We start from the raw sequence: 27669 nt of genomic DNA on the forward strand, positions 1-27669 counted from the left end.
CCTTACTATAAAACTGTATCACCATACTATATAACTATTTTTCAGTGATCAAAACAACATGGTACTGGAATAAGGATAAACTCTCTGACAAGTCAAATAGATCAGATCAAAATCTCAAGGAGCAAATCCCCATATACATGGTCAGCTAATTTTTTATTAAGTAGTTGGGAACATTAAATGAAATAAAGATAGCCTCTTTAACAAATGGTTTTGGGAAAACTGGATAACCATATGTAAAAATTTAAAGCTGGATGGATCCATATTTCACACCTCACACAAATGTCACTTCAAAGTGGATTTAATACCTTGAGATCAGACTGCAATCTATAAAATGCATAAAGAAAAATACAATTAAAATGGTCCAAGATTTGGGCCTCAAAGTTATCTTAAAAGATATTATACCATTTGCAAAGGCAGCAGAATAAAAAAATAGGGCTATATCAAATCAAAGAGTTTTTTATGGCTAAAGAAACATAGACTAAAATTGATAGACACTCAATTGAGTGGAAGAAATTATTTACATTCAACACTATAGATAAAGGGTTGGTATTCAGAATATATAAAGTACTCACAAATATCAACAACAAAAAAGTTCAAATTCTGATCAAAAATTGGGAGAGGAAATAAACATATATTTATCAGAAAAAAAGACAGGCAGATCGCCAATTGGCTCGTGAAAACGTGCTTGTCTTCATTTATTATTAGGAAATCTAAATCAAGATGATGAGATATTAACTTGTAAAAGTTCCCTGCTGGTGGAAATATTGTGTTGTTCAATCCCTATGTAAACAGTATGGCAATCTCTCAGTAAAATAATAATTAAGCTGTCATACAACCCAATTTTACTACTCACTGGACACCAAATCTTTCATTCTAAACCACCTATGCAGATCATTATTCAGCACTTAACACAATAGTTAAGGTATGAAATATGCCTAGGTGTCTAAGGACATATGAGTGGATTATGGCTGTGTGGTATGAATCTATACACAACGGAATACTATGCAGCTGCAAGGAACAATGAAACATTACAATTTTATGCATCTTGGATAAAACTGGAGAACACCATGCTAAGTGCAAAAGTCATAAGAAGGACAAATGCAGGATAATTACACTTATTTTTGGTATGGGTTGGAGCGATAGCACGTGGCTGACCTGGGTTCGATTCTCCATTCCTCTTGGAGAGCCCCGCAAGCTACCGAGAGTATCCCGCATGCATGGCAGAGCCTGGGAGGCTACCCATGGCGTACTCAATATGCCAAACACTGTAACAAGTCTTACAATGGAGACGTTACTGGTGCCCGCTCAAGCAAATCGGTGAACAATGGGACCACAGTGCTACAGTGCTACAGTGCACTATTGGTATATAGAATAACTAGATGAGGCAATGGAAGGTATTAAAGAGGGATAACTATAGACACTTTAGACACTTGATGCCAGATCATAGGAATAAGATAAGGAAAGAAAAGTAAGGGTTTTCTGAAGAGGAAGAAACATGGACCAAGTGTGAAGGGGCTTGAGGATGGGATATACATTAGTGGCATTGAGGAGTGCTATAGTGCTATATGTGTGTGTGTATACCCAAACCACATGGTTAACAGCACTGAAAGCATAAGATACAAACAACAACAACCAACCTTAAAACTGTGCCTGTCAAGGAGACACAACGGTAAGAGGGAACCTGAGGACACAGGTGGAGGGAATTTGACAGATGTCAGGATTGGTATTGGAAAATTGTGTAGCTGAAACTCAACTATGAATGATACTGTAAATCATGGTGGTCTGATCCTATTTGGAATTTGGGGACAACAGCGACATCAGTGAAGCAAAACCTGAATTGAAAATTTTTTTCAATTGAAAAAAATTGAATATGATGTGGTCAATTTTGTTGTGGAACTGTCCACCAGGAGACTCCCATGTCCAACGTTTAGATTCAGCCTTCTGGATCTGTGAGTTACCATGGATGGTCTTGGTCGACATGATGAACTCAGACAGTCTCACCCTGCTCGTTCCATTCTAGGCCATGGGACCCAATGTGGAAGTTCTTAAGGCGACCTTCTCAGTCCTATCTTGGCATTAAAATCACCAACAATGATCTTGTAGAAGGTGAGGTCTTCTTTATAGAACTTCTCCAGCTCCATGTAGAACTTCTCAATTTCTTCTTCATCGTAGTTAGATGTTGGTGTGTAGACGATGAAGATAGAAACTGCCGGCAGTGAGCCACATCTATACAAGCATAATTTGGATTGGTAGGCATTCGAATGAAACAATGCTTATGGCCAAGTTGGTGTTGACAAGGACACTGATGCCACCACGCCTCTGTTATCAAATGTTCCAAGGAAGAGTTCTTCTCCAGTGTCAAAAATGGTGTGATGTGATTGATGCCTTCTCATTTCGGTCAGACCAATGATGTCGTATTTGATCTTTTGTGCCTGCACCATCAGGTCCTTGATGGATGCTTCTGATGCCAGCATACGTGCATTGAAAGTACAGACAGTCATTTTAGTCTTTCTTTCTTCATTTTGGCAGTCAAGTTCGTCCCTGAGATTTTATCAGCCTCTCCTTGCTCATCTTCTTAACACTGCTGTAATGGGGTTTTTTTTGGTGTCAGGCAAATGAGACCCATTGCTTTTACTGTTTTTGGCCTATTGAATATGCCAGTTTGTAAACAATTTCTTAAAAATATCATCATTAATATTGAAATAATATACTGAGTACTTATATTTCTCAAAGATTTTCTTCGATAAATATAAACATACACATTGTATTTTTAATTTGTTATTAAACCAGGACTGGAACGATAGCACAGTGTTTAGGGCATTTGCCTTGCATGTGGCCGACCCAGTTTCGATTCCTCCGTCCCTCTCAGAGAGCCCAGCAAGCTACGGAGAGTATCCAGCCTGCACAGCAGAGCCTGACAAGCTACCCGTGGTGTATTGGATATGCCCAAAACAGTAACAACAAATCTAACAATGAAGATGTTACTGGTGACCACTTGAGCAAATTGAATGAACAAAGGGAGGACAGTGCATTAAACCAGGAACAAAACATAAACTGCCTTTTATTTTTTTCATCCTAGAGCACTGCTTTTCACTCTAGTTATATATGAGAAAGCAAATGTCTCTTCCTGTAGTAATGTTTCCTTATGTAGCCACTTTTCTTTTGTTGCTGAATATTTAAATACTTCTTTTCTTATGTTAATACTAGTTACATATTTTCTCCATTAAGTTTATTGATGCCATAATGGGAAAGTTTTTAGAAGATGCTAACTCAGCAGGCAAAGTTAAAAAGCTGTATTAAAATACTTGAACTCCGGTAAAGTGGAGTGGAGAGATTTGTCAATAAAGGGTCTGAGTGTTAATGTAAGCTTATGAAGCAGATTAAAACAGTCAGAACTTGCAACAGTGGAAATTAATTAGTTTCAGATTTACAGAAAAATTCTGTAAGAAGGTGTTAAAGAAATTCAAGTAGCAACTAAGTGAGGAAAATAGCTGCAATTTTATATATGAATCAAGCAGTATGCCAACTTTAGCTCAATGATACAAATTATATATTTTATCAAATCATTCGGATGCTTATATTGGAATTTTATTCCAAAGTATACCTCAAAAAAACTACAAATAAAATAAAGCAAATTACTTAAAAATGGATTCTGAAGAATTTATCCATCCACACAGCATTAAGAAAATTTGACATCAAAAATTCTACATACCAGTTTTTACTTAGAATGCTTCACAAGTTTTTCCTGGAAAAAGCATGTTCAACTTGTTGGAGTTAGACTAATATTAGTCTCTAAAACCAGAGTAATATTGCATGGAAAAAAGTAGTCTGATTCGTTCCTTACTTTAGAATAATTGGTTACATTTGGGCAAATTTGCCCTTCAAGTTGAACACATGAATAAAAATTAAGTCTGGAGAGATGCCATAGGAGATAAAACAATTGCCTTGCTTGTGGTAGACTCAAGTTGAATCCCAGCTATGACATTTGATCACCATTCTCTACAAGGAGTGACCCATGAGCATAGAGGCAGGAGGAAGCATCAAACACTGCAGGATGTGGCCCAAAAAAGGTTAAAAAGAGAGGAGAGAGAGAGGTAAAGAGAGTGAGAGAGTGAATATTTACATAAAACCCAAAGAAAGTCCAAGGACTCTCTAATTCCAGAATACATGAAGTGTAGTCCCTCCAAGACTTGAAATATTCTACTTAGTTTAAAATACTACAAGTAAATATATTGAGCATCAACTATCTGTTATACCTGTCAGATCACTGAAGACACAAAATGACAAATGTATGAACTGCACTGCCAGTATGCCTCTATGCAATTGAATATAGTGAGAAAAGCAAGTGACAATGACATCACAATGCTCTATGTGCTACAACAAAGGCAGTTACAAAGAGAGCTATGTAAGCTCTAAAAAGAAGTGAGTAAAGTTTATTTCAATGGATATTATGTTTGAAGATGATTGGGTGGACAAGCAAAAAAATTCCAGATAGAATGAATATGATACAATCAAGTAGGTAACATAATTTGTTCTCACAGGGCAGAAAATTCTATAGGGAAGAGAGATGAGGGAAGACATATTTTCAAGTGCCAAGACAAGAGGGGTTTTAAAAACAAGTCATGAGCCGAAATAAGTGTACAGTGGGTCAGGCACTTGCCTTGAAGGCAGCCAACATGGGTTCTGTCCCAGGCACCTCTTGTGGTCACTCAAGCATCTCCATGAGTAGTCCCTGAGTGTACTGCCAATAGTTAAGTTCTGATCACTGCTGGCTTTGGGCTAAAAATTATAATAAGATTATATTAATTTTTGAAGAGGGGATTTTGGACCACAGAATCAGGACGTATTCTTGTCTTTGTGCTCAGGGATCACCTGTGGTGGTGCTCTGGACACCAAATTTCATGCTAGGGATCCAATCAGGCCCAACTGCATGCAAGCAAAATTATTTCACATCTGTACTATCTCTCTGGCCCTAATTAAGTTTTTTTAATTTTATCATACATCCAACAGGGAGCCAGAACCAGATTTTCAGCAGCAGAGACTTAAAGTGAATCACATACTTGAAAGGTCACTTTAGAAATATTGTGAAAAATTACTTTAAAGAAATGAGACTGGAAGCAGGAAGAACAGCTTTGCAACAATATTCTGGGCAAAATATTACATGTTATTGAAGTAAATCAGTAGCACCAGAGGTTAAGTGTTGGGAATTAACTTGATAGGTTTCTGAGGTAGTGTTTAAAAAGCAATTGAAAATTTGGGATGAAGATAAGGGCAAAATGAAGGGATGATTCATGCTGTGACTCATATTTCCTTTTAAGCTATTTGGTTGATGAAAAACTGAAGTCTATATAAATTCCCAATTTGAGAATGTTAGAAATAATTTTGGTTTTACAGATTTTTTTCAGCTTTTAAGGTAACTATAGAACATGTATGTGTCCATTAGAAAATTGTGGTTATAGATTAGAATTCAGTGTTCCTTCCTCAAAGTTTTGGTGTTTTCATGCAGCTAATGCATTTGCTCTTCTAAGAGGCATGTTTTCTACTGATAGCATAGCACACAAAGGCAATATCTCCATCTACTTATGTTAGTATTTTTGGTGGTCACAACTGGTGGTACTTGATGTTCACCAAGGTCATATCTGTGGAGCTCAGGGCCATCAGAGTTTTTCTCGGTGGTCATCAGGGGACTCTATGTTACAGACATTCAGCCCAGGGCAGCATAAATTCAAAGCAAGTGCTCTATCACTTAAACCACATTGCTCAATATCCTGAACAAGATATATGTGACAAAATATACACAGGATGCTATCACTGAAAGAAACTGCAGATATTTTTGTATTCAGTTTTTATTTGAAAATTGTAACACTACTAATTTCATAAAATCTGTGGCATAAATAACTGATAATTGCCTTAAATTGTTCTATGGTCTCATTAAGCTTATTTTGGGGATTTTGCAAATTCTAGTCTATATCCTTCCTATTACAAGTATTCCTTCTTGCTAGTCTTATCCTTAGTGCAAATGGGGAAATCTATGTGAGGGTAATGGCAAAAGCATCAAATATAAAATTATTGAATATACACTCTAGGTTGAGTTACAAACTTGGCACTTTAGCACTGTAGCACTGTTGTCCTGTTGTTCATCGATTTCCTTGAGCGAGCACCAGTAATGTCTCCATTGTGAGACTTATTGTTACTGTTTTTGGCATATCAAATACACCACGGGTAGCTTGCCAGGCTCTGCCATGCAGGCAGGATACTCTCCATAACTTGCTGGGTTCTCTGAGAGAGACGGAGGAATCAAACCCGGTTTGGCCGTGTGCAAGGCATATGCCCTATCTGCTGTGCTATCGCTCCAGTTCAACTCAGCAATGCTTATTCATTCAAAACATAAAAATATAAACTGATTGATTGTAGTGTTTTTTCAACTCTGTGGAACTTTGATAAAATTGTAGTGAGAATTCTTAGCTAAAGGACCTCAAAAAGCTCTCTATCAAATGGTGCTCTCAAAATCCTAAAGTGATTAAATTGGGGGGAACAATATGAAAGTCTTTTATTCCACAGAGAACTCGATGAAATAAATAATCCTAAAAACTGAAAATAAGCCATTATTATTATTTGCATTTAGTTACAGTATCCAACTTTAATATTGACTCATAATTTTCAAAATCTCCAATATTATATAAAATGATAAAAGTTATTTGGGCTATGAAGGCTTTTACATATACGTTGACAATTTATAATTTTTTACATAATTTTAAAGAATAAACGTATAGTTTTTCAGACTCAAAACCTGTGAATGCCCATTCTTATACCCACTGATTTCTATGATTCATAATAGAGAAAAACAAAGTTTAAAAATGGTTTCTTGGGACTGGAGCAATAGTACTGTGGGTAGGGCATTTGCCTTGCATGCGGCCAATCCGGGTTCAATCCCGGGCATCTCTTGTGGTCCCTCAAGCACCACCAGTAGAAATTCCTGAGCGCAGGGCCAGGAGTAGTCCCTGATTTCTTTACTTAAATGTAATTCCCTCCATATTATTATTACAGAGTAACTATGAATAAAATTATTCCCCATATTCTGAAACTATCTAGACTATTTTCTCTAAGAAATAGTATTTAGTCATGTTTGGCAAAACTTAGTGACATCCAATGTGTTATAAGTTTAAAGTCTTGAGATGGAATGCACTGGGGAATGCATATCTTTATATAAGATTTTAATTGATTGATTTTTAATTTTTTACTGATTGAGGTTCTGTGATTTACAATATTGTTAATAATGGTTATCATGCATGGAATTCCAATACCACACCCATGATCAGTGTACTCACCACACTCCCCGCAATGTCCCTCCCTTTGAAGCATCCACTAATCTGGGGTACATGCAAATTTAAGAGCTATTTCCAGGCCAGAGAAAGAGAGATAGAGTACATCAAGTAATGCACTTGCCTTGCACATTGTCTACCCTAGTTGGATCCCTGACATTGGACCTAAGACACAGCAAGAGTGATCTTGGAGTAAAGAAGCAGAAGTAACAAAACAAAACAAAAGTGGAGGTTTTGATATTTTTCAAATTTATATCGTCCAGTATTGCCACTAGGCTGAGCTATAGTATAAATATTTATCATAAAAATGCCTCCTAATGTGAAAGGCCCCATTGAAAATAGATATTAAATAAGCATATATTAATAATAAATATTTTAAATATGTGAGATGATTAAACATGTGAAATTAGTTGCTATATAAATATATTGTATCCTAAATTTGGGGAGCTGAGGTAAATCACAAAACAAGAAATCCACCAAAGAAACATATGGACAAGGCAAGTATTCCCAAACTTACATACCTTCACATTTCTCAAGCTCACCGAGTGATTTATAGGAAGTTCACAACTTTGAAAAACTATCTAATAACTTCGAGAACAGTGTATGATAGACTTCGATTTATTATTCTTGCTTCCTAATGAGCTTTCTGCAAAATCTTACTGAGGTGGAAATCTCAATCTTTGCTTTTCTTATTCATAAAAAATGGAGGTCAATTTCTACTTTGTATGATTGGAGCTATAGCATGGCAGGTAGGGTGTTTGCCTTGCACGTGGACGTCCCGGGGTTGATTCCTCCATCCCTCTCGGAGAGCTCGGAAAGCTACCGAGAGTATCCCGCCCACAGAGCAGAGCCTGGCAAGCTACCCGTGGCGTATTAAATATGCCAAAAACAGTAACAAGACTCACAATGGAGATGTTACTGGTGCCTGCTCGAGCAAGTCGATGAACAATGGGATGACAGTGCTACAGTGCTACAGTGCTGTATTATATGTAAATAGATATTATTACATATAATGGATAATGCATGCAAATAGTGCATAAAGTTAAATAAGTACTATTATTATTATTATTATTATTATTATGGCTTTGTTGCTGCTTTGTAAAACTCATTTCTCCTCAAATTAGTAATTCCTAAATTAGCACTATTAATTCATTGTTCTGTTGTGACATTTCTCTCATGGGTCCATATACTTCATATATACACACATATGAAGTATACTCATATCGACCTGTAAACAAGTACCTACATACATGGTGTAATGTTTTACTACCTCACTCATATGTACTCATATGTTCCTATGTACATGTGTAGGGTGTTTGCCTTGCACGTGGCCGTCCCGGATTGATTCCTCCATTCCTCTCGGAGAGCCCGGAAAGCTACCGAGAGTATCCCGCCCACAGAGCAGAGCTACCCGTGGCGCATTAAATATGCCAAAAACAGTAAACCTATGTACATATGTACTCATATGTACCTTCCAAGAGTCTTCATTTGAGGAAATGACCCAGTTTGCCTTGGGTCTATTCAGTCCCTTCGTCAGGACCTGCCTTTGAGGTGCTAGGAACTAAGGGCAACTGGAGCTTAAGTCAAGTAAATATGGATACCCAAGAGTAATATTATTTTGGAGTCAACTCCCATGTTACAAAGCATAACATGAACTGTCTTCCTGTATCTATACAAAAAGAACATTGCTAAATAAGCCATGCAAATGACATAAAGAAAAGAGACACGCAATATACGATTATCAGTGCTTGATGAAACTGGGTGTGTGCAGGGGCACTGTTGTGGGAGTAAGTCAATAAACCTAGGCTCCCTGCTGGAGAAGCAAGGATAAACCAATGTTATCGAACATTTTCCTTAATCCTTTTCCTCTCCTTCTGCCATTCCTATGACTAAACGATTATTTTTCTTTCTATTGAAACTTATGTTTCTTTCCATTCTTTTATTTTTCTTTTATTTTTCCTTTTTATATTGCTAATAACTAGTATTTTTTCTTCAGTATCACTGATATTTAGACTCCCATGTCCAATGTTTAGATTCAGCCTTCTGGATCTGTGAGTTACCATGGATGGTCTTGGTTGACATGATAAACTCAGTCTCTCACCCTGTTTGTTCCATTCTAAGCCATGGGACCCAATGTGGAGTTCTTAAGGCGACCTTCTCAGTCCTATATTGGCATTAAAATCACCAACAATGATCGTATAGAAGGTGTGGCCTTCTTTATAGAACTTCCCCAGCTCCATGTAGAACTTCTCAATTTCTTCTTCATCGTAGTTGGATGTTGGTCCGTAGACGATGAAGATAGAAACTGCCAGCAGTGAGCCACACCTATTCAAGCATAATCGTCTGATTTGGGTTGTTAGGCATTCGAATGAATCAATGCTCATGGCCACATTCATGTTGATAAGGACAACACCTCTGTTATCAAATGTTCCAAGGAAGAGTTCTTCTCCGGTGTCAAAAATGGTGTGATGTGATTGATGCCTTCTCGTTTCAGTCAGAACAATGATGGTGTACTTGATATTCTGCACTTGCACCATCAGGTCCTTGATGTATGCTTCTGATGCCAGCATAAGTGCATTAAAAGTACAGACAGTCATTTTAGTCTTTCTTTCTTCGTTTTGGCAGTCAAGTTCGTCCCTGAGATTTTATCAGCCACTCCTTGCTCATCCTTCTTAACGCTGTTGTATTGGGGGCTCTTTCCTTGTCAAGCAAATGAGGCCCTTTTTTGTTACTGTTTTTGGCATATCGAATATGCCAGGGGTGGCTTGCCAGGCTCTGCCATGCGGGTGGGGTACCCTCGGTAGCTTGCCGGGCTTTCCCAGAGGGATGGAGGCTTTTAGGGTGGCCTCCAATCGCCCTTAGAGGTGTTCCCATGGTTCATACCATATTTGAAACCCATCAAATATGGTGAGAAAATTATGGGAAATGAGTATTAAGTGTCCTATGCTGTGTCATGTGACATTGGACATGGGAGTCTCCTGGTGGACGGTTCCACAATGAAATTGACCACATCATATTCAATTGAAGGTTTTGCCTGACCGATGTCACTGTTGTCCCAAAATTCCAAACAGGATCGGACCACCATCTCCTTCATGCAAAATTGTACTTCACAGAGCGGGGAGAAAGAACTGCAAAGTTTAAGTTTAAGAAGAGTACTCCCAGAAAGACCACCAACTGGGAGCTCTTTGGCACTATTGCACCAACGTGGGAAGATGCTGTCCTTGACAACATCGACGAGGAATATGATTGACTTGTTCAGCACCTCCATGATTGGGCAAAAATTCCCGAGAGTGGGAAAGCCAAAAATAGACACCTGTCTTCAGAAACTACCAAGCTCATTCCCCAAATTGGTTTGGCACGAATCTCAGGCAAGCACAAGCTAATGTCCAAGCTCGCAAAGCAGTGCAGAGAAACGATAAAGGAAGACCTCAAAGAGAAAAGAGCAGCAGTGTTGGCAGATGAGGCAGAAGCTAGGAAAAGTATTAGCAATGCTTGCCTGTCCTTCACCAACTACAAGACCAAGATGACTGCCCTCCAATGTCCTGATGGATCTATCACATCTTGCAGAAGGGCAATGGAGTGGATTATTCATGACTTCTACTTGGATCTCTTCGACGGCCATGTCCACCTGCCCACATACCAAATTTCGCAGGATGGATATGTCGTTCCTAACATCCTCCCTTCTGAAATCTGACACATCATTTCATCAGTAAAGATGCATACAGCACCCAGTCCAGACAAGGTCATACCCAAACACCTGAAGAATCTACCACCAGTACTCATCAATACACTGTCTCGACTCTTCACACGCTACCTGTCCGTATGCAAGGTTCCATCTGAATGGAAAACCAGCAGTACCGTTCTGTTGTACAAGAAAGGAGACATCCACGACATTGGCAACTATCGCCCAATCTGCCTGTTATCCCTAATCTACAAGTTGTTCACTTGAGTCATCCTGAATAGAATAGGCAGAACACTAGACAAAGGACAACCATGCGAGCAAGCCCCATTCCAAAAAGGATTCAGCACCATCGACTGTATCAACACAGTGACCAAACTCATTGAAGTTTCACTAGAGTACAAGATGCCGCTCTGTCTAACGTTCATCGATTTAAATAAGGCCTTTGATTCTGTTGAGACTGAAGCGGACATCAAAGCCCTAGCCAAACATTATGGATTCACCACCAAGATATCACCACTCTACAAGGAAGTGATCATTGGCGTAAAGAGAGCGGTTCCACAGGGTGATACCATTTCACTGAAACTCTTCAGTACCACCGACAAGAACATCATGCAATGACTTTAATGGGAAGGAATGGGAGTGAAGATAGAAGGTCAACAACTATATCACTTCTGCTTCGCTCATGGCATCATTCTCATAACGCCAAACATTAGCCAAGCAGCACAAATGCTGGCCAATTTTGACAGTGAGTGCGGAAAGGTCTCATTTGCTCTCAATGGTACAAACATCTTCGAATGCAGCAGCTATGTGAACCTGGGTCGAGAACTCAACATGAGGAACGACTTGGCACCAGAACTGCGCAGGAGGAAGAAAGCAGCATGAACGCCTTCAAGAGCGTTAAGAAGTAGTTAAGAGGATGAAGAACCTCTGGCTCTGGGCACATCTTTTAAACTCCTCTGTTCTTCCTGCACTAACATAAGCCTCAGAGACCTGGGCCCAAGAAAGCAGGATGAGAACACTATTCGGGTATCCCAAAGAGGAATTGAAAGAGCCATGCTAGGAGTATCACGTTTCACTCAAGTGAGAGAAGGAATCCGTAGTTCTGACCTTTGTGATGATCCAGAAACAGGGACGCTGTTTCGTTTGCCAAGGCGTCAAAAATCAGATGGTTTGTACATGTAATGTGATTCAGAGATGACCGCTAGACTAGAGCTGTTACCAACTGGATTCCATGGGACGTCAAAAGATCTCATGGCTGCCCACCAAAGATAAGGTCAGACTTCTTCATCAAAACCCTGAATTAATGATTTGAGGCTCTTCCTGTTCCTAGAGTGAGCAGATATCATTGGCTACACTAGCACGCGACAGGGACAAATGGAGACATTACTGGATCCCGCTCAAGCAAATCAAAGATCAACGGGATAACAAGTGATACAAGTGATCACTGATATGTTCCTTTGTATTTTTAATTCTGTTGTTGTGATATGGTTGTATATTTTTCGCTCTTTAAATAACATTTGAATGCACTCTTTGATACCCTGGATAAGTTCATATTTATGTTGGTTGGAGTTTTCTTCTAGTGATTGCTTTAATTCCACGGCCATTGTATGAACCATTGATTTCAGTTTCTCATAGATGAGGCTTGAGAGTTTATTTCAGCTCAGTGCCTTTCCAAGACTTCAGTTCCTATATTCCAGAGCCGTTGAAATCTTGTTTAACTACTTTTCTCAAAGATTTCTGGGTGCTACAGATTGAGTTCCAGATGCCAGATATCTGAGGTCTGATTCAATTTGCTATTTTCAGCATTACTCCTTATAATCTTTTAGCCTAACAGTGTTTGTGCCTTGTGCCCTTAGGATGTTACTTCATTGGCCATGCAGTTCAGTGTCTAATATATTTGTTTGTAAAGAACAGTTAAACACATACATTTGAGAACTATATAAGAACCCAAGAACCCTTCAAATTCATGCGGATGAAATGGTGTTGTTGCTCCCCAGATACATTAGAGTCTGAGAGTTCTGGGGTTAGTTTTATGGGTATTTTGAGGCATGTCCTGGGTTTAAGAGGTGTTTGGGAAGGGCGTTTTTGGTTCAGGGGACCCAGGGAAAGGTCATAGACAATGCACAATTCTTTTTTTTTTTTTTTTTTTTGCTTTTTGAGTCACACCCAGCAATGCTCAGGGGTTACTCCTGGCTTTGCACTCAGGAATTACTCCTGGCAGTGCTTGGGGGACCATATGGGATGCCGGGGATCGAACCCGGGTCGGCCACGTGCAAGGCAAATGCCCTACCCGCTGTGCTATCGCTCCGGCCCCGACAATGCACAATTCTTAATAGTATAGATTAAGTCTTATGTCTGATGCTTCTTTTCAGTCTTTCCAGCTGATATTTATGGAATTAATTATCATTAAGGAGGAAATAGAGTTGACAAATCACAAGTGGGCGACGATCTAAATTATTGATTAAAGAAAGATCACCACATGCTTTATTTGACAAGAGATTAGAACTGTTGAGTGTTCCAAATTCCTATTTACTACTCAATATACACTGTATTTCTATTCATCAAAGAAGACTTCAACAATTATTGCATAGTCTTAAGCATAGCACTAAAACTTGATATCCTAGAGTCACAAATTGTGCTCCAGATTTCATCAAATTTTCAATCATTTATAAAATATGACATCTCAGCTAAGAGATAGTAAAATAGCTCAGAGGCATTCCCCCAGCTCCAAAAGGTTTCCCAGTCATCATTGGGAATGCCCTGGAGGCCCTTAAGTGCTACAGGAATTGTCTGCGTTATCTCAGGTACTGCAAGGTTAGAGTAGCACCTTATCCTTGGATCTTAGAATAGAATTACTGGTCTAAGTGTCCAAATACTTCTATGAATGAACCCTAGATACTCTAAGCACCAATTGAGAGTTTCTACTAAAAAAATATGATGTTGCTACATATACCTCAATATATTAAAGTAACCATCAGCATAATGAAAAACATACACTTACTAGAATAAGCTAACTTTGTTGAACCTAAAATTTATATTACTTATAAGATACATTTTTAAATCTCAATAAAAATTGGATGGTGTTGATTATATCAAAACTCTCTAATGAAAATTATATATAATTCATTCTGACAAATACTATGATTTTAAATTGTATCTCAATAAGTTTTTCCATTATAACATTTTTAAGAGTAATCTAAAAATTGTATGTGAATACCCCTAGGGCAAAAAAGTACTAAAAATTGAAATAAGCCCCTATGATATTAAAATTTTTAGACAAGTATAATTTCCACAAAATTTTTAAGCAAATTGAAACATGCATATGTAAGCATTTTTCCTACATAAAATCTTGGTGAAATACAAATAATCTAAATCTAACTATTAACCTCAATAAAATTATATAAGGTTAGAGAGAAAGCCATAAATATAGCTCATGTGGTAAAGACTTGCATGTATGCAACCCTTGGGTTAATTCCTTACACCACATGATGGCTGAGTACTGCAACAGCAATAAATAAATATAAAAAGAAAGCTATTTTGTTTTCTTTCTTTGTTATTATTTAGAAAGCAGAGAAAGTGCAGAGCAGATAAGAGAAATTGTCACTCTATTGTCAAACTCTTATTTATCAAAAATCAATGATCGCCATAGGTTTCCAGAGTTCTTACTGCTGCCTCTATTCTGTTAAAATCTGAAACTAGTCAAAAGCAAACAAGAACACAAAAATCCTTAAAGTATATAATAAAAGTAAAGAGGTCATAAAATTTAAGAAAATGGTGCGTGGAATAAAAGATGGAAGATTGCATCAAAAGAAACTATTTTAAAACTTTATTTTTTATTAATAAAGCGACTGTCATTTACAAAGCTGTTCATAATAGAGTTCTTTCAGGCATACAATTTTTGAACACCAATCCCACCATCAATTTCACCTTCCCTCCACCAATGCTCACCTATTGTCAAGTGTATAATAAATTTAACATGTAATACTTGCTAAAGAAAAAAATGTTAAGGTAATGGTAAATGGAATTGACAGAAAACAAGCCATAAAGGTCATTTTGTGATACCAATTATATAAATTCAAATAATTTGATACAGTATAGTATACTTCCTATTCTAATTCATATTGGAATTTCCATTTCATAAACTTGCAGATGTTTAAAAATGATTGGCACTATCTATGTGTACATGGAAATTCAGGCCTTGCTTTCTTTTCATAGTTATTCATATGAACATTTTGTAGAACATCCAACTGATAGATCACCAAATTTTATCAGCTTTGATTTCTGCACTGGTTCTTAAATAAAAAAAAAACTATCATAGGACTATAAAGAATGCTAATGTTTTAGAAGCTTTGATTGAGAAATCTTCATACATATTGTTATAATTATTTTCAGGCAAATATATTATAGTTGGAATCTTTGCTTAACTTGATATGTTTTATCCATATAAAAGCAAATAAACTTAATGGAGCCTCAATTCTTCTGATTACTATAATAGAAAATTTTCAGTGTACCAGATTTTATTCAGCTTCCTCATATGGAAATATAGCCTTAATCATAAGTTCATACATCATATGGGTTGATTGCAATATCCTAAAATAATTTTTAAATAATATTTAACATTAAATTTAAAAAATGTTATAATTCATGCAAAACTGAGAAAAATGCAAATCAAAACTTGCTGTAATTCCTTATCTGGTGTTGACTTTAAGGGGAGAGGTGACATATTATAGGTATAAATGAAGATTGAAAAATTACATATCTACTAATGGATTCTGTTCAAGAAATTTTATCAAGTTTCATAGACATAGCTTGAATATTATATTATTTTTATAGAATAAAAATATAAAACTGTTTTTTCAAATAATGATAATGTTCTAGAAAGGTCATTTCTATTGCCAAAATTGTGGAACTTATGAAATATTTTGTGATCCAATTGCCAGTAAAATTTAAGCCCAGTGAATTATGAACAGAACACTATGAACTCAGTAAAGCAAACAATTATGAAGCTAGCAATCACTAATCCAAATGTCAGAATAAGAGAATGAGTTTTTCGTCAGTTTAGCTTATTCATTTTAACATTTGATGTTCATGGTTCTAAAAAGTAATAAATTTGATTCCATCAAAAATAGGCTCTATGTACTTTGATATGAGTTTCAATTCAAATCTTCCTGATAAAAGTGTTTTTCTGTTATGCTCAAGTTTGTACTGCATGTACTTACCTTCCTTAGGTATTTCAGAATTCAGAGTTCCTTAGAATTCAGAATTAAGACTTTCCAACAAAGAGGTCAAATAGTTTAAGATCATTAAAGATAGAGAAGAATGAATTGAAATATAGTATCTTCAACAACACAGATGACTTTTTCAGAGAAAATTATTCTTTATTAAATGAAATATTATACCTAAAGATTCTTTTCCATTCTCAGTAAAAAACTATACACACCCCACATGGTTAAGATAAAAATTTGGGGTCTGTTTGTATGTTAATTTTGGATTTGGTCACTAAATCACCTAGTGCAAAATAATTCTACTTAAAGTAAATCTTTCCATTTTTTTCCTTTTTTTCTGGATTTTCATTTGCTTGTTTGTTGATTTTTTGCCTCATCCTGTGGTGCAAATTTCTCTTAATTAACATTAATTAGCTTTGTGTTTGTTTATGTACACTATAGTTCTTAAAATTTTTTCAAAATCACATGCATCAACATTTGAAAATATCTAACATTTAAAGAAACTCTAGCCAGATTACACCACGATATTATAAATATTTCAGATTACACAGTATGTAAAAGAATGTTGGATAGGACTCAGTAATTCTAATTTGTGTTTTTAAAACTATCCATTCTTCTTGAATGGGAAGAAGAAGAGATATTCAAGTTTCATTATACTTTTTTATTTCATAATTCATTAGTAGAACTTGTTTTATGGAAATACTATTTGTCAATTCAACTTTTAAAAATATTGATCTATATTTCATCTTTGTTGTCTGCAAACTTTCAAGAAAACTTACATTTTCTACAAGAACAGACATATGAGGAAATAGAAGAGGTTGAAGAAAACTCTTCAGTACGCTGAAGTAAATTTTACATCTACATTATATAAACAAGGCACATTTTGCGTTCCCTCTGTTGGCTTTATAAGGTCAGGTATTGTCATGATATTTGATAAAATATTATGAAGCTACTGAGAGCATCTCGCCTGCATGGCAGAGCGTGGCAAGCTACTTGTGGTGTATTCAATATGCCAAAAACAGTAACAAGTCTCACAATGGACACATTACTGGTGCCTGCTCTAGCAAATCAATGAGCAACGGGATGACAGTGATACAGTGATTATGAAGCTAAAATTATTATCACCAAACATAAGTTTAACTCAAAAAAATCAAAATTCAAAAATATCTGATATAATCTTCTTTTAAAAATTACTGGTTTATTTTATTTTACTTCCCCCTTCTCTTCATTTTTATTATTGAAATGGCCAATGGCCACATAAATAAACACACACAACTGTAGCAATCCTATAATTTTTAATCATGATACTTGTCTGTAGTCACACATCTGGTTGTGACACTAACACACTAGTTTGTGGCATAGTATTTGCACACATGATTCCCAAGGATCACATTCATTTAGTCCCAATGTCCATGCAAATTCTGGCTTCAGTGTTAACTGGGTGTTACTTGAGCTAATACATGTGCTTGCAGGGTTTTCATAATACTCACATATCACTTTTTTTAGTTCACCAGGGGTTAAGCCCTTTAGCTCTGGTGCAAGCACACACACACACACAAGTACACACGCACAGGCCAGAAACCACTATGGGTCACTATATGTGCTCAGCACACAGAACATATTCCTAACGCAATTTCAAAAAACTTAAGATACTTTAATGGATAAAAACATCACAATAACTGTCTAGACTTTGAAAAACAAACCACCATTTTCTTTGTATATATTCTATTGGTTTTTTTAAGTTAGAATTGGAAATCACTGCTATGATTATAAATGTGACATTAGCTTAAAACAAATTAATAGAAAAAACTCGAGAAATACATAGCACTGTGTCCTATTATTCATCGATTTGCTCGAGCGGACACCAGTTATGTCTTCATTATGAGACTTGTTACTGTTTTTGGCATATCGAATACGCCACGGGTAGCCTGTCAGGCTCTGACTTGCAGCAGGATACTCTTGGTTAATATCACTGTCATCACTGTCATCCCATTGTTCATCAATTTACTCAAGTGGGCACCAGTAGTGTCTCTATTCCTCCCAGCCCTGAGATTTTAGCAGCCTCTCCTTACTCGTCATTCCCAACGATCAGAGGCTCTTTAAGGGTCAGGGGAATGAGACTTATCGTTAAGTCTGTTTTTGGCATATCAAATACACCACAGGTAGCTTGCTGGACTCTGCCCGTGCAGGCAAAATAGTCTTAGTAGCTTGCCAGGCTCTCCTAGAGATACACACACACACACACACACACGCACACACACACACACACACACACACACACACACACATATATATATATATATACATATATATATATATATGATTTGTTGCCTATTGTCTGAACTCCATCAAATATGGTGTGGTAATTATGGAAAATGTGTAGGAAATGTCTTATAATGAGTCCAGAAAATGGCCTGGAGCATGACAGCAGTTGGGTATTGGAGGTCGACTGCTGGAGCTGGGTCCCTTGGGGCAGGGAGGGTTCTCATCCGCACCCTCTGTAGCACCCCGAGTGAAAACAGCCTGGCGCATAGTCCAGTGGCATGCCTATGGGAGCCTCATCTTATACTCCCGTCTGGGAGGAGCAGCCGTTGATATCTGTAGGGTGGGCCCATGAGGAGACTCTCTGGCATGGTGTGGCAGGGTGTGCTTATGGGTGTGATCCCTGGGTCACTGGAGACTGGGAGATAGCAGGCAGAGGATCTCTGCTTCCAGGTCCCACTGAGTCTGAGTCCAGAGTCCAAGGTCACAAAGTTCCACATAATCTGGGTTCCGGGAGACTTCATTCAGATAATATATTTATAATATAAATTTATATTTATTTATATATAAATATACATATTTATGTATCATAAATATATGTATGAGAAATACATACTGGATATAACTCGGTGAGAATAATTTGTTATCAAACCAAATATAGGTAATAGAAATAGTTGATTTTCACTAACAAAGTTGCCTGGAAGAAAATATAATGATTAGTACTTCCAGAAATCTTTACCTTAGTTCCATGTGTTTTCTGAAATTCACCTTTCATTTTGAACTTTCTTTCATGTATCTGTTGAACATCAGTCAAGTTCTACTGAGAAAACAATAGAGATATCTTGGAGTCAGAAATACCTTAAACAAGTTACAATGATAGACTAAGCCCTCTAATTCTTGATTTAGCAACTTTTGTTGGCTATTGAATATATGGCAGTCTAAAAGATAAAGATGTATTTTAATGTAATAGTTGTATAAGTAAAGGATTTTTGGCAAATAGAAAGCTAACAAAGTCAAACTCTCTGGCAAGTCTTGGTCTCTGTCTCTCTCTTTGCAATTGACACCCATCCCCAGCTATGTATATGTATAGACAGCTATGATCCAGTATATGCATTCATTACTTTTCAGTACACAGTCACCTAGTCAAGGATTTACTATCATTTTCCTATAGTAGCTAAAAGAAAAAAATCAGATTAAAATCGTGTAACTTCAAAAATCAACTACAAATAACTTTGTAAATCATAACGCTTTAATAAAATAAGGTTTAAAAGTAAATGTTTAACTGCCTGGGTCAAAATATATTTTATGGCCTTTTGAATCCTTTAGTTGATTAAACTCCAATAATCTCATAACATGGTAATCATGGCTGTGTTGGCTATTGTTTCAAATTAAACTCTATCTAGACAAAATGGAGTAGTTATGTACATGACTATAAACTAAAACATAAGTGCAGATATTTGGCATCAAAATATTTTATTAAATATTTCCCTTTTATCTTAAAAAATAGAATGTTTGCTATTAGAAGATGAGATATTGAGTTCACAAGCTATTCATTCTAAATGGATTAGGTAAACTAAATTATGTTGATCACTGGTGAAAATTTAACTACTGAACTACTGAGTAATGAGAAAATACCAAAGATGCATGCATTCTGCAATTAAACAATCATCTCTTAAATTTTACTCATCAATGTTTTTCCATTTTGCATCCTTATCCATATTATTTTTAGTGAGTAAATACAAAGAAATATATTGTCATTTTAAACCAATTGAGAGTTTCCAGTGGAGACTTGGGAGGAGGAAGTAATGCCATATTTCAAACATTAGCTCCTTTCATCTGAGTTATCCTGTCTACAAGATGTTCATAACATTGTTCATAACATTGAAAGAGGAGTTATAAATTCAGCATTTCCCTACTGCCTCTAGCCTCCAGGAAATTAAGAAATGTAACATCTTTAAGCTAAGCTTAACTTTATATCACACAATCAAGTGGCTTTAAACCATGATAATATTATTTAGTTCCAGGAACTATTTTTTCAATGTGAATTTAAATTCTATCTTTAAAAATGCCTGACATTACCAAAGTAATAATGGATATCATTATCATTCAGCATAAGAATGAGCAGAATAAACAGAATAACAGTTAATGTCAAATAAACAGAAATGGGTAATTCAGTTTTGTAAAGACTGCTGATAAGATACATATTCCAAGCCTCCTGAAATCTAGTTTTTAATATTAATTTAATATTAATAAAAATATAAAGAGACTTATTGTTACTGTTTTTGGCATATCCAATACGTGCTGGGCTCTCCAAGAGGGGCAGAGGAATCAAACTCAGGTTGACCGCGTGAAAGGCGAACACCCAACCACTATGCTATAGCTCCAGCCCATTAATCTGAGTATGTTCTGTAATGTATCCTTCTCTTCTTATCATGTATTAGGGAACTGCATCATTTCTACATAAAATATTAGTATGGTAAAAGTCTAAACACTGACATCTTCATTATGATTGTTAGCTTTATATTATTGCCATTTATACAGTTACATAAAATCATTAGTAGAAATGACTCCTAAAACATTAATTTCAGTTGTGATTTGACTAGTTCACTTGCCAATTCTTTATTAGAAGTCTTTCTGAAAAATCTCAGAAGGGTCAGGAGATTCTATGTCTCAAAATTTGATTTTTCTAGAAATTAAGAAACAAAACCTCTTTGAAATAAGCTTTTTATCATACTGTACAAGAGGCTTTATGCCATGATAAAATTATTTAGTTTCAGAAACTATTATTTGAATGTGAATTTAAATTCTATTTTTAAAAATTTCTGGTATTACTAAAGTAAAAATAAATAACAACTCAGGACAAGTATGAAATAGCAGAGTCATATATACATAAACAGTTAATTCAGTTTTGAAAAGATTTCTGATAAGATACACATTTTGAAAACTCCTTAACTCTAATCTTTAAGATTTATGAGTATGATCTGTAATGCATCCTTCTCTCCTGCTTGTCATATATTAGTAATTCATATTTCTATGTAAAATAGTAACATGATAAAAGTCTAGTTCATTAACTTCTTCAGTATGCTTGTTAGCATGACACTATTGCCATTTATTCAGTTACATAAAATTATTAGTGGAAACACTAAAAAGGCTTTCGAAAACATATTTTCAGGTATCAAATTACTAGTTTACTGTGCCAATTCTTTGCCTTTCTGAAGTTCTCAAGACTCAGGGAATTTTTTAGTTTTTTTTTAAAATTTTATTGAATCACCGTGAGATAGTTACAAGCGTTCCTGTTTGGGTTACAATTTCACAATGATCAAACACCCATGCCTTCACCAGTGCACATTCCCCACCACCAATATCCCCGTTATATCCCCCCCCCTTTCCCAACATCCCCCTGACTACATGGCAGACAATATTCACCAAACTCTCTCTACTTTTTGGCATTATGGCTAGCAACACAGACACTGAGAGGTCATCATGTTTGGTCCATTATCTGCTTTTGGCATGCATCTCCCATCCCAACTGGTTCCTCTAGCCATCATTTTCTTAGTGATCCCTTCTCTATTCCATCTGCCTTCTCTCCTCTGCTCCTCAAGTAGTCTTCAAGCCATAGGACAATCCCCCTGGCCCTTGTATCTGCTGTCCTTGGGTGATTTTATTCTATACTTCACAAATGTGTGCAGCCCCTCTATGTCTATCCCTCTCTTTCTGACTCATTTCACTTAGCATGATACTCTCCATGTTTATCATTTATAAGAAAATCTCATGACTTCATCACTCGAAATTTTAAGTCTCACAATATGATACTTCTGGAAATTAAGAAAAAATCTCTTCAAAGTAAGCATAAATTTATTTCACATTGAACAAGTGACTTGTAACATGATAAAATTATTTAGTTTCAGGAACTATTTTTTAATGTAAATATAAATTCTATCTTAAAAATCCGGCACTATCAAAGTAATAGTGAACATCAGTCAGCACAAGAATGAAGAATAGAGTCAAATGAACAGAAACAGGTAATTCACTTTTGCAAAGACTACTGATAAGATACATATTTTCCAGCCTCCTTAACTCTAGTTTTTAAAATTAATCTGACTATGATCTGTAGTATATCCTTCTGTCCTGCCTATCATCTGTTAGTGAATTATTTCTACATAAAATAATAGTATGATAAAAGTCCAGTTTACTGACTTCTTCAGTATGGTTGTTACCTTGACATTTTGCCATTTGTGGAGTTATGTAAAATTATTAGAAAAAAAGGCTTCTTAAAACATTATCAGATGTGATTTGATTAGTTCACTGTGCTAACTCTTTATCAAAAGTCTTTCTGAAAACCTCAAAAGAGTCAGGGACCCTAAGTCTCACAATTTGATACTTTTGGAAATTAAGAAATAACACCTCTTTGAACTAAGCCTAACATTATATCATACTAAAAAAGTTGCTATATATCATGATAAAATTATTTCATGTCATAAACTATTTTTGAACGTGAACATAATTCTATCTTTAAAAAGGTCTGGCAATACTTAGGTAATAATGAATATCACTCAGCACAAGAATGAAAGAATTGAATCAAACAGAAACAGGAAATTCATTTTTGCAGACTACTGATGAGATACAAATTTTCAAGCTTCCTTAAATCTATTTTTTAATATTAATCTGAGAATGTTCTATCCTATATCCTTATCTCCTGATTATCGTATGTTAGTGAATTATATCATTCCGACACAAAATAATAGTGTGATAAAAGGTCCAGTTTACTGACTTCTCCAGTATTGTTGTTAGTTATTGCCATTTATATAGTTATTTAAAATTATTAGTATAAAAACACAAAAGGCCTCCTAAAACATATTATCAGATGTGATTTGACCAGTTCACTGTGCCAATTCTTTATTAAAAGTCTTTCTGAAAATCTCAAAGGAATGAGGGAACTCTCAGTCTGACAATCTGAAATTTTTAGAAATCAAAAAATAAAACCTCTTTAAGCCTAACTTTATATCATACTGAAAAAAGTTTCTATATGCCATGATAAAATTATTTAGTTTCAGGAACTATTTTTAATGTGAATTTTAATTCTATCTTTTAAATGTCTGGCATTAACACGGTAATAATGAATATCACTCAGTACTAGAATGAAAGGATAGAGTCAAATAAACAAAAAATTCAATTTTGCAAATACTGCTGATAAGATACTTATTTTCAAGCTTTCTTAAATCTAGTTTTTAATATTAATCTGAGTATGTTCTATCATATATCTTTCTCTCCTGCTCATCATGTTAGTGAATTATATCACTTATATGTAAAATAGTGTGATTAAAAGTCCAATTTACTGACTTCTTCAATATTTTTGTTAGCTTGACATTTTGCCATTTATGCAGTTACATAAGTTTATTAGTTGAAAAACTAAAACAGCTTCCTAAAACATATTTTCAGGTGTGATTTGAGTAGTTCCCTGTGACATTTCTTTATTAAAGTTCTTTCCAAAAATCTACAAAGAGGCAGGGAATTATAAGTCTCACAATTTGATATTTCTAGATTAAGAAAAAAACCTCTTTGAATTAAGTTTAACTTTATATCAAACTGAAAAGGTGGTTTTATGCCATGAAAAAAAAATATTTAGTTTCAAGGAATATTTTTATGTGAATTTGAATTTTATTTTTAAAGATGTTTGACTATACCAAAGTAGTAATGAATATTACTTGCATAAGAATGAAGAAATAGAGTCAAATAAACAGAAATTTAGTTTTGCTAAGACTTCTAATAAGATATATTTTCAAACCTCATAAATTCAGTTTTTAAAATTAATCTGAGTATGTTCTATAATATATCCTTCTCTTCTGCTTATCATAGGTTAGTGAATTATATAATTTCTATGTAACTTAATAGTATAATAAAAGTCTACTTCATGGCTTCTTCAGTATGGTTGTCAGCTTCACATTATTGCCATTCATACAGTTACATGAAATTATTAGTCGGAAAACAAAAAAAAATCCCTAAAACATATTTTCAGGTGTTATTTGACCAATTCACTGTGCCAATTCTTTATTAGAAATCTGTCTGAAAATCTCAAAAGAGTCAGGGAATTCTAAGTCACAATCTGATATTTTTGGAAATTAAGAATAGAAATAAAACCTCTTTAAACTAAGCCTGACTTGATATATCACTGGAAATGTGGTTTTATGCCATGATAAAACTATTTGGTTTCAGGAAATATTTTTCAATGTGCATATTAAATTTATCTTTAAAATGTCTGGCATTACTAAAGTAATAATGAATTTCACTCAGCACAAGAATGAAAGAAGGGGGTCAAATAAACAAAAAAAGGTAATTCTGTTTTGCAAATTCTGCTGACAAGATACATATTTTCAAGCCTCCTTAAATCTATTTTTAATATTAATCTGAGTATGTTCTATCCTATATCCTTATCTCCTGATTATCATATGTTAGTGAATTATATCATTCCGACACAAAATAATAGTGTGATAAAAGGTCCAGTTTACTGACTTCTTCAGTATGGTTGTTACCTTGACATTTGGTCATTTATTCAGTTACATAAAATTATTAGTAGAAAAACTAAAAAGACCTCCTTTAACATATTTTCAGGTGTAATTTGTCTACTTCACTGTGCCAATTCTTTATTAAGAATCTCTGAAAATCTCAAGAGTCAGGGAATTCTACATATCACAATCTGATATTTCTTGAAATTAAGAAAAGAACCTCTTTGAACTAAGCTTAACTTTATATCATACTATACAAGTGTCTTTATGCTATGATAAAATTATTTAGTTTAAGAAACTATTTTTTTGCGTGTGAATTTTAATTCTGTCTTTAAAATTGTCTGGCAATTTTAAAGTAAAAATAAGTATCAACTCAGCACAAGGATGAAAGAACAGAGTCAAATATACAGAAACAGGTAGATCATTTTTCCAAAGACTTCAGATAAGATACATGTTTTGAAACCTCCTTATCTCTAGTTTTAAAATTAATCTTTGTATGTTCTTAATGTGTTCTTCATTTCTGCTTATCATTTCTTAGTGAATTATATTTTTCTACATTAAATGACAGTATGATAAATGTCTAGTTCACTGACTTCTTCCGTATGGTTGTAACTTTACACTCTTGCTATTTGTAATGATAAATAAAATTAGTGGTCAAAAAATTTAAAAAGCTTCCTAAAGCATTATTTTCAGGTGTGATTTGATTAGTTCACGGTGCCAATTCTTTATTAAATGTCTTTCTGAAAATCTCAGAGGAGTCAGAGAATTTTATGTCTGACAATCTGATATTTTGGCTGTAACTAGAGATATTCAAAATTTCTCAATATTTTTTGTCAACTAACAAGTCTTTCTTTCCAGTATACAAAAGCCACAAATTCACCATTAATTGTATAACAAGATTCAAGTTCCCTACTTTCTTAATCATAGTTATGAATGAAGTCTATACAATTACTTTTATTCTTAGAATATGTGCCTTCAAGAACCAAATAGAGCTTCTTTCTCTGAAATTTGAAAAAGCTAAAGAAAAAGTTATGTCTTCTAACAATTATATCACATTGAGTACTTGTTGATCCTAATCCCAACTGAAATCCATGAAACATTTTTGTATTACGATGATTAAAATTTGTGTGGAATTTTGCTGTCCAAAATTCAGCATCTAACATTTACTTCTATTAAGTTTCCTCTTGGTCAGCTTGATCAGTTATAGTATCTTTTCCTGATGTGCCACAAATTTAATATTCAAACTATCAAAAAATTCAGATTTTAACAACCTTTCTGTTCTTGACCTTTCACCCCTTTCAGTAACTTCTTTTGTGATTACAATTTGCATTAACCATTGTTATTTATGTTCCTTGTGCTTAGTATTAGAATAAATGAGAACAAGAAGATAAAGAAATTATTAACTAAATCTTTGTTTCAGATGCTCATAATTTAGCAGAGGTGACAATTCTGAAAAAAAGGGAGAAGGGATTATATAACAATGGAAGGCAATGCCCCTCATTTGAAATATTGTACTAAGATACAGATAAAGCATAGGAAAACTAACTCTATTATTTTAAACATGAATCTGAAGCAAATGTTTTTTGCCTGACAAAAGCCATGACAACTATAGGTATATGCAGCAAAGATCAAAGTAATCTAAAAAAGTCAGAATACAATATTGAGGTACCAATTTTGCTAGTTTAGGGGCTTAGTCGTCTTCAATGGAAAATTAAAGGAAAATAAAGCACTGTTGCCCTGACCTTTAAATCCTTGTTCAATAAAAACAAACAGTTCTAAACACCATCTTTCAGCAAGCACATCATCTTGTGCTTGCTGAATGAAACATATGCATTCACTATATCATGAATGGGTTTCATGACATACTCCTACACTCCTTTAAATCACTAATGTCTATATAGATTCTAATTATTTTACCTCTTTGAGAAAAAGTATATAGGAGTCCAAGTTCTTCCCTACTCAAACTTAGAAGTGCATTTTTAATTGTATTTATTTATTTCTAGAATCTACAATTACAATTTTGTCAGATACAATTAAATTGTTTCTAAATAGCATTTATTTCAAAAAAGAGAAGCATAGAATTTTTTCTAAAGACCTTAAAATTCCTTTTCATTTTGAGAAGTGGTGGCAAAAAGGTGTCTTGGGATCTTCCTTATCAAATCCTCCGGAAAGGCTTGCAGTTTCTTTCTCCTCTCACAAGTAAAGGTATAAGAAAATCAGAGTTAATTGTTGTTTTTCACTAGAAGAGAGGATCTTTTCAAAAAATATGCTGCACTGGAAGACTGTCATGATCAGAGACTGCCCCCTGCCTTCCTAAGGAGCACATAGAGTCCGTCTGCTTTGTTTTTCATTAAAAATAATCCTACCAAATTAAAAAGCCTTTTTGTGTAAGGAATCATTTATACATAGAGTTTTTCTAGGTTGTTGCCTCTTCAGTGGCCCTACTTTAGGAACAATAAGAGAGAATTTTGCCATGCTAATTGTGATAAGTTTTACCTCAAGGATGGATATTTGGATATAGGCCAAAAATATGAAATGCTATAAATATTATTTGATACAGTTATATAAAGACCAAAAGTAATGTAAACTCTCCCACAGACCTCTCTTATGATTTTCTTTAAAACTGAAAAAAAAATATGGGTGATTGATTGTCAATGTGCTCATTTATATCCTGT

The 27669-nt window shown here is 35.0% G+C and overlaps 1 protein-coding gene across 1 annotated transcript in view; it reads right to left on the minus strand.

The window, feature by feature from the left end:
- The window catches only part of LOC129399766 (uncharacterized), a 60083-nt gene that overhangs the window by 27689 nt on the left and 4725 nt on the right, over nucleotides 1-27669 (minus strand). Inside the window, exon 3 of the mRNA XM_055121140.1 lies at nucleotides 19231-19308. Coding sequence (XP_054977115.1) covers nucleotides 19231-19308 — 78 coding nt within the window. The remainder of the gene's footprint in view (nucleotides 1-19230; nucleotides 19309-27669) is intronic.

Source organism: Sorex araneus, chromosome X, assembly GCF_027595985.1.
Source record: "Sorex araneus isolate mSorAra2 chromosome X, mSorAra2.pri, whole genome shotgun sequence".
NCBI classification, from domain to species: Eukaryota; Metazoa; Chordata; class Mammalia; order Eulipotyphla; family Soricidae; genus Sorex; species Sorex araneus.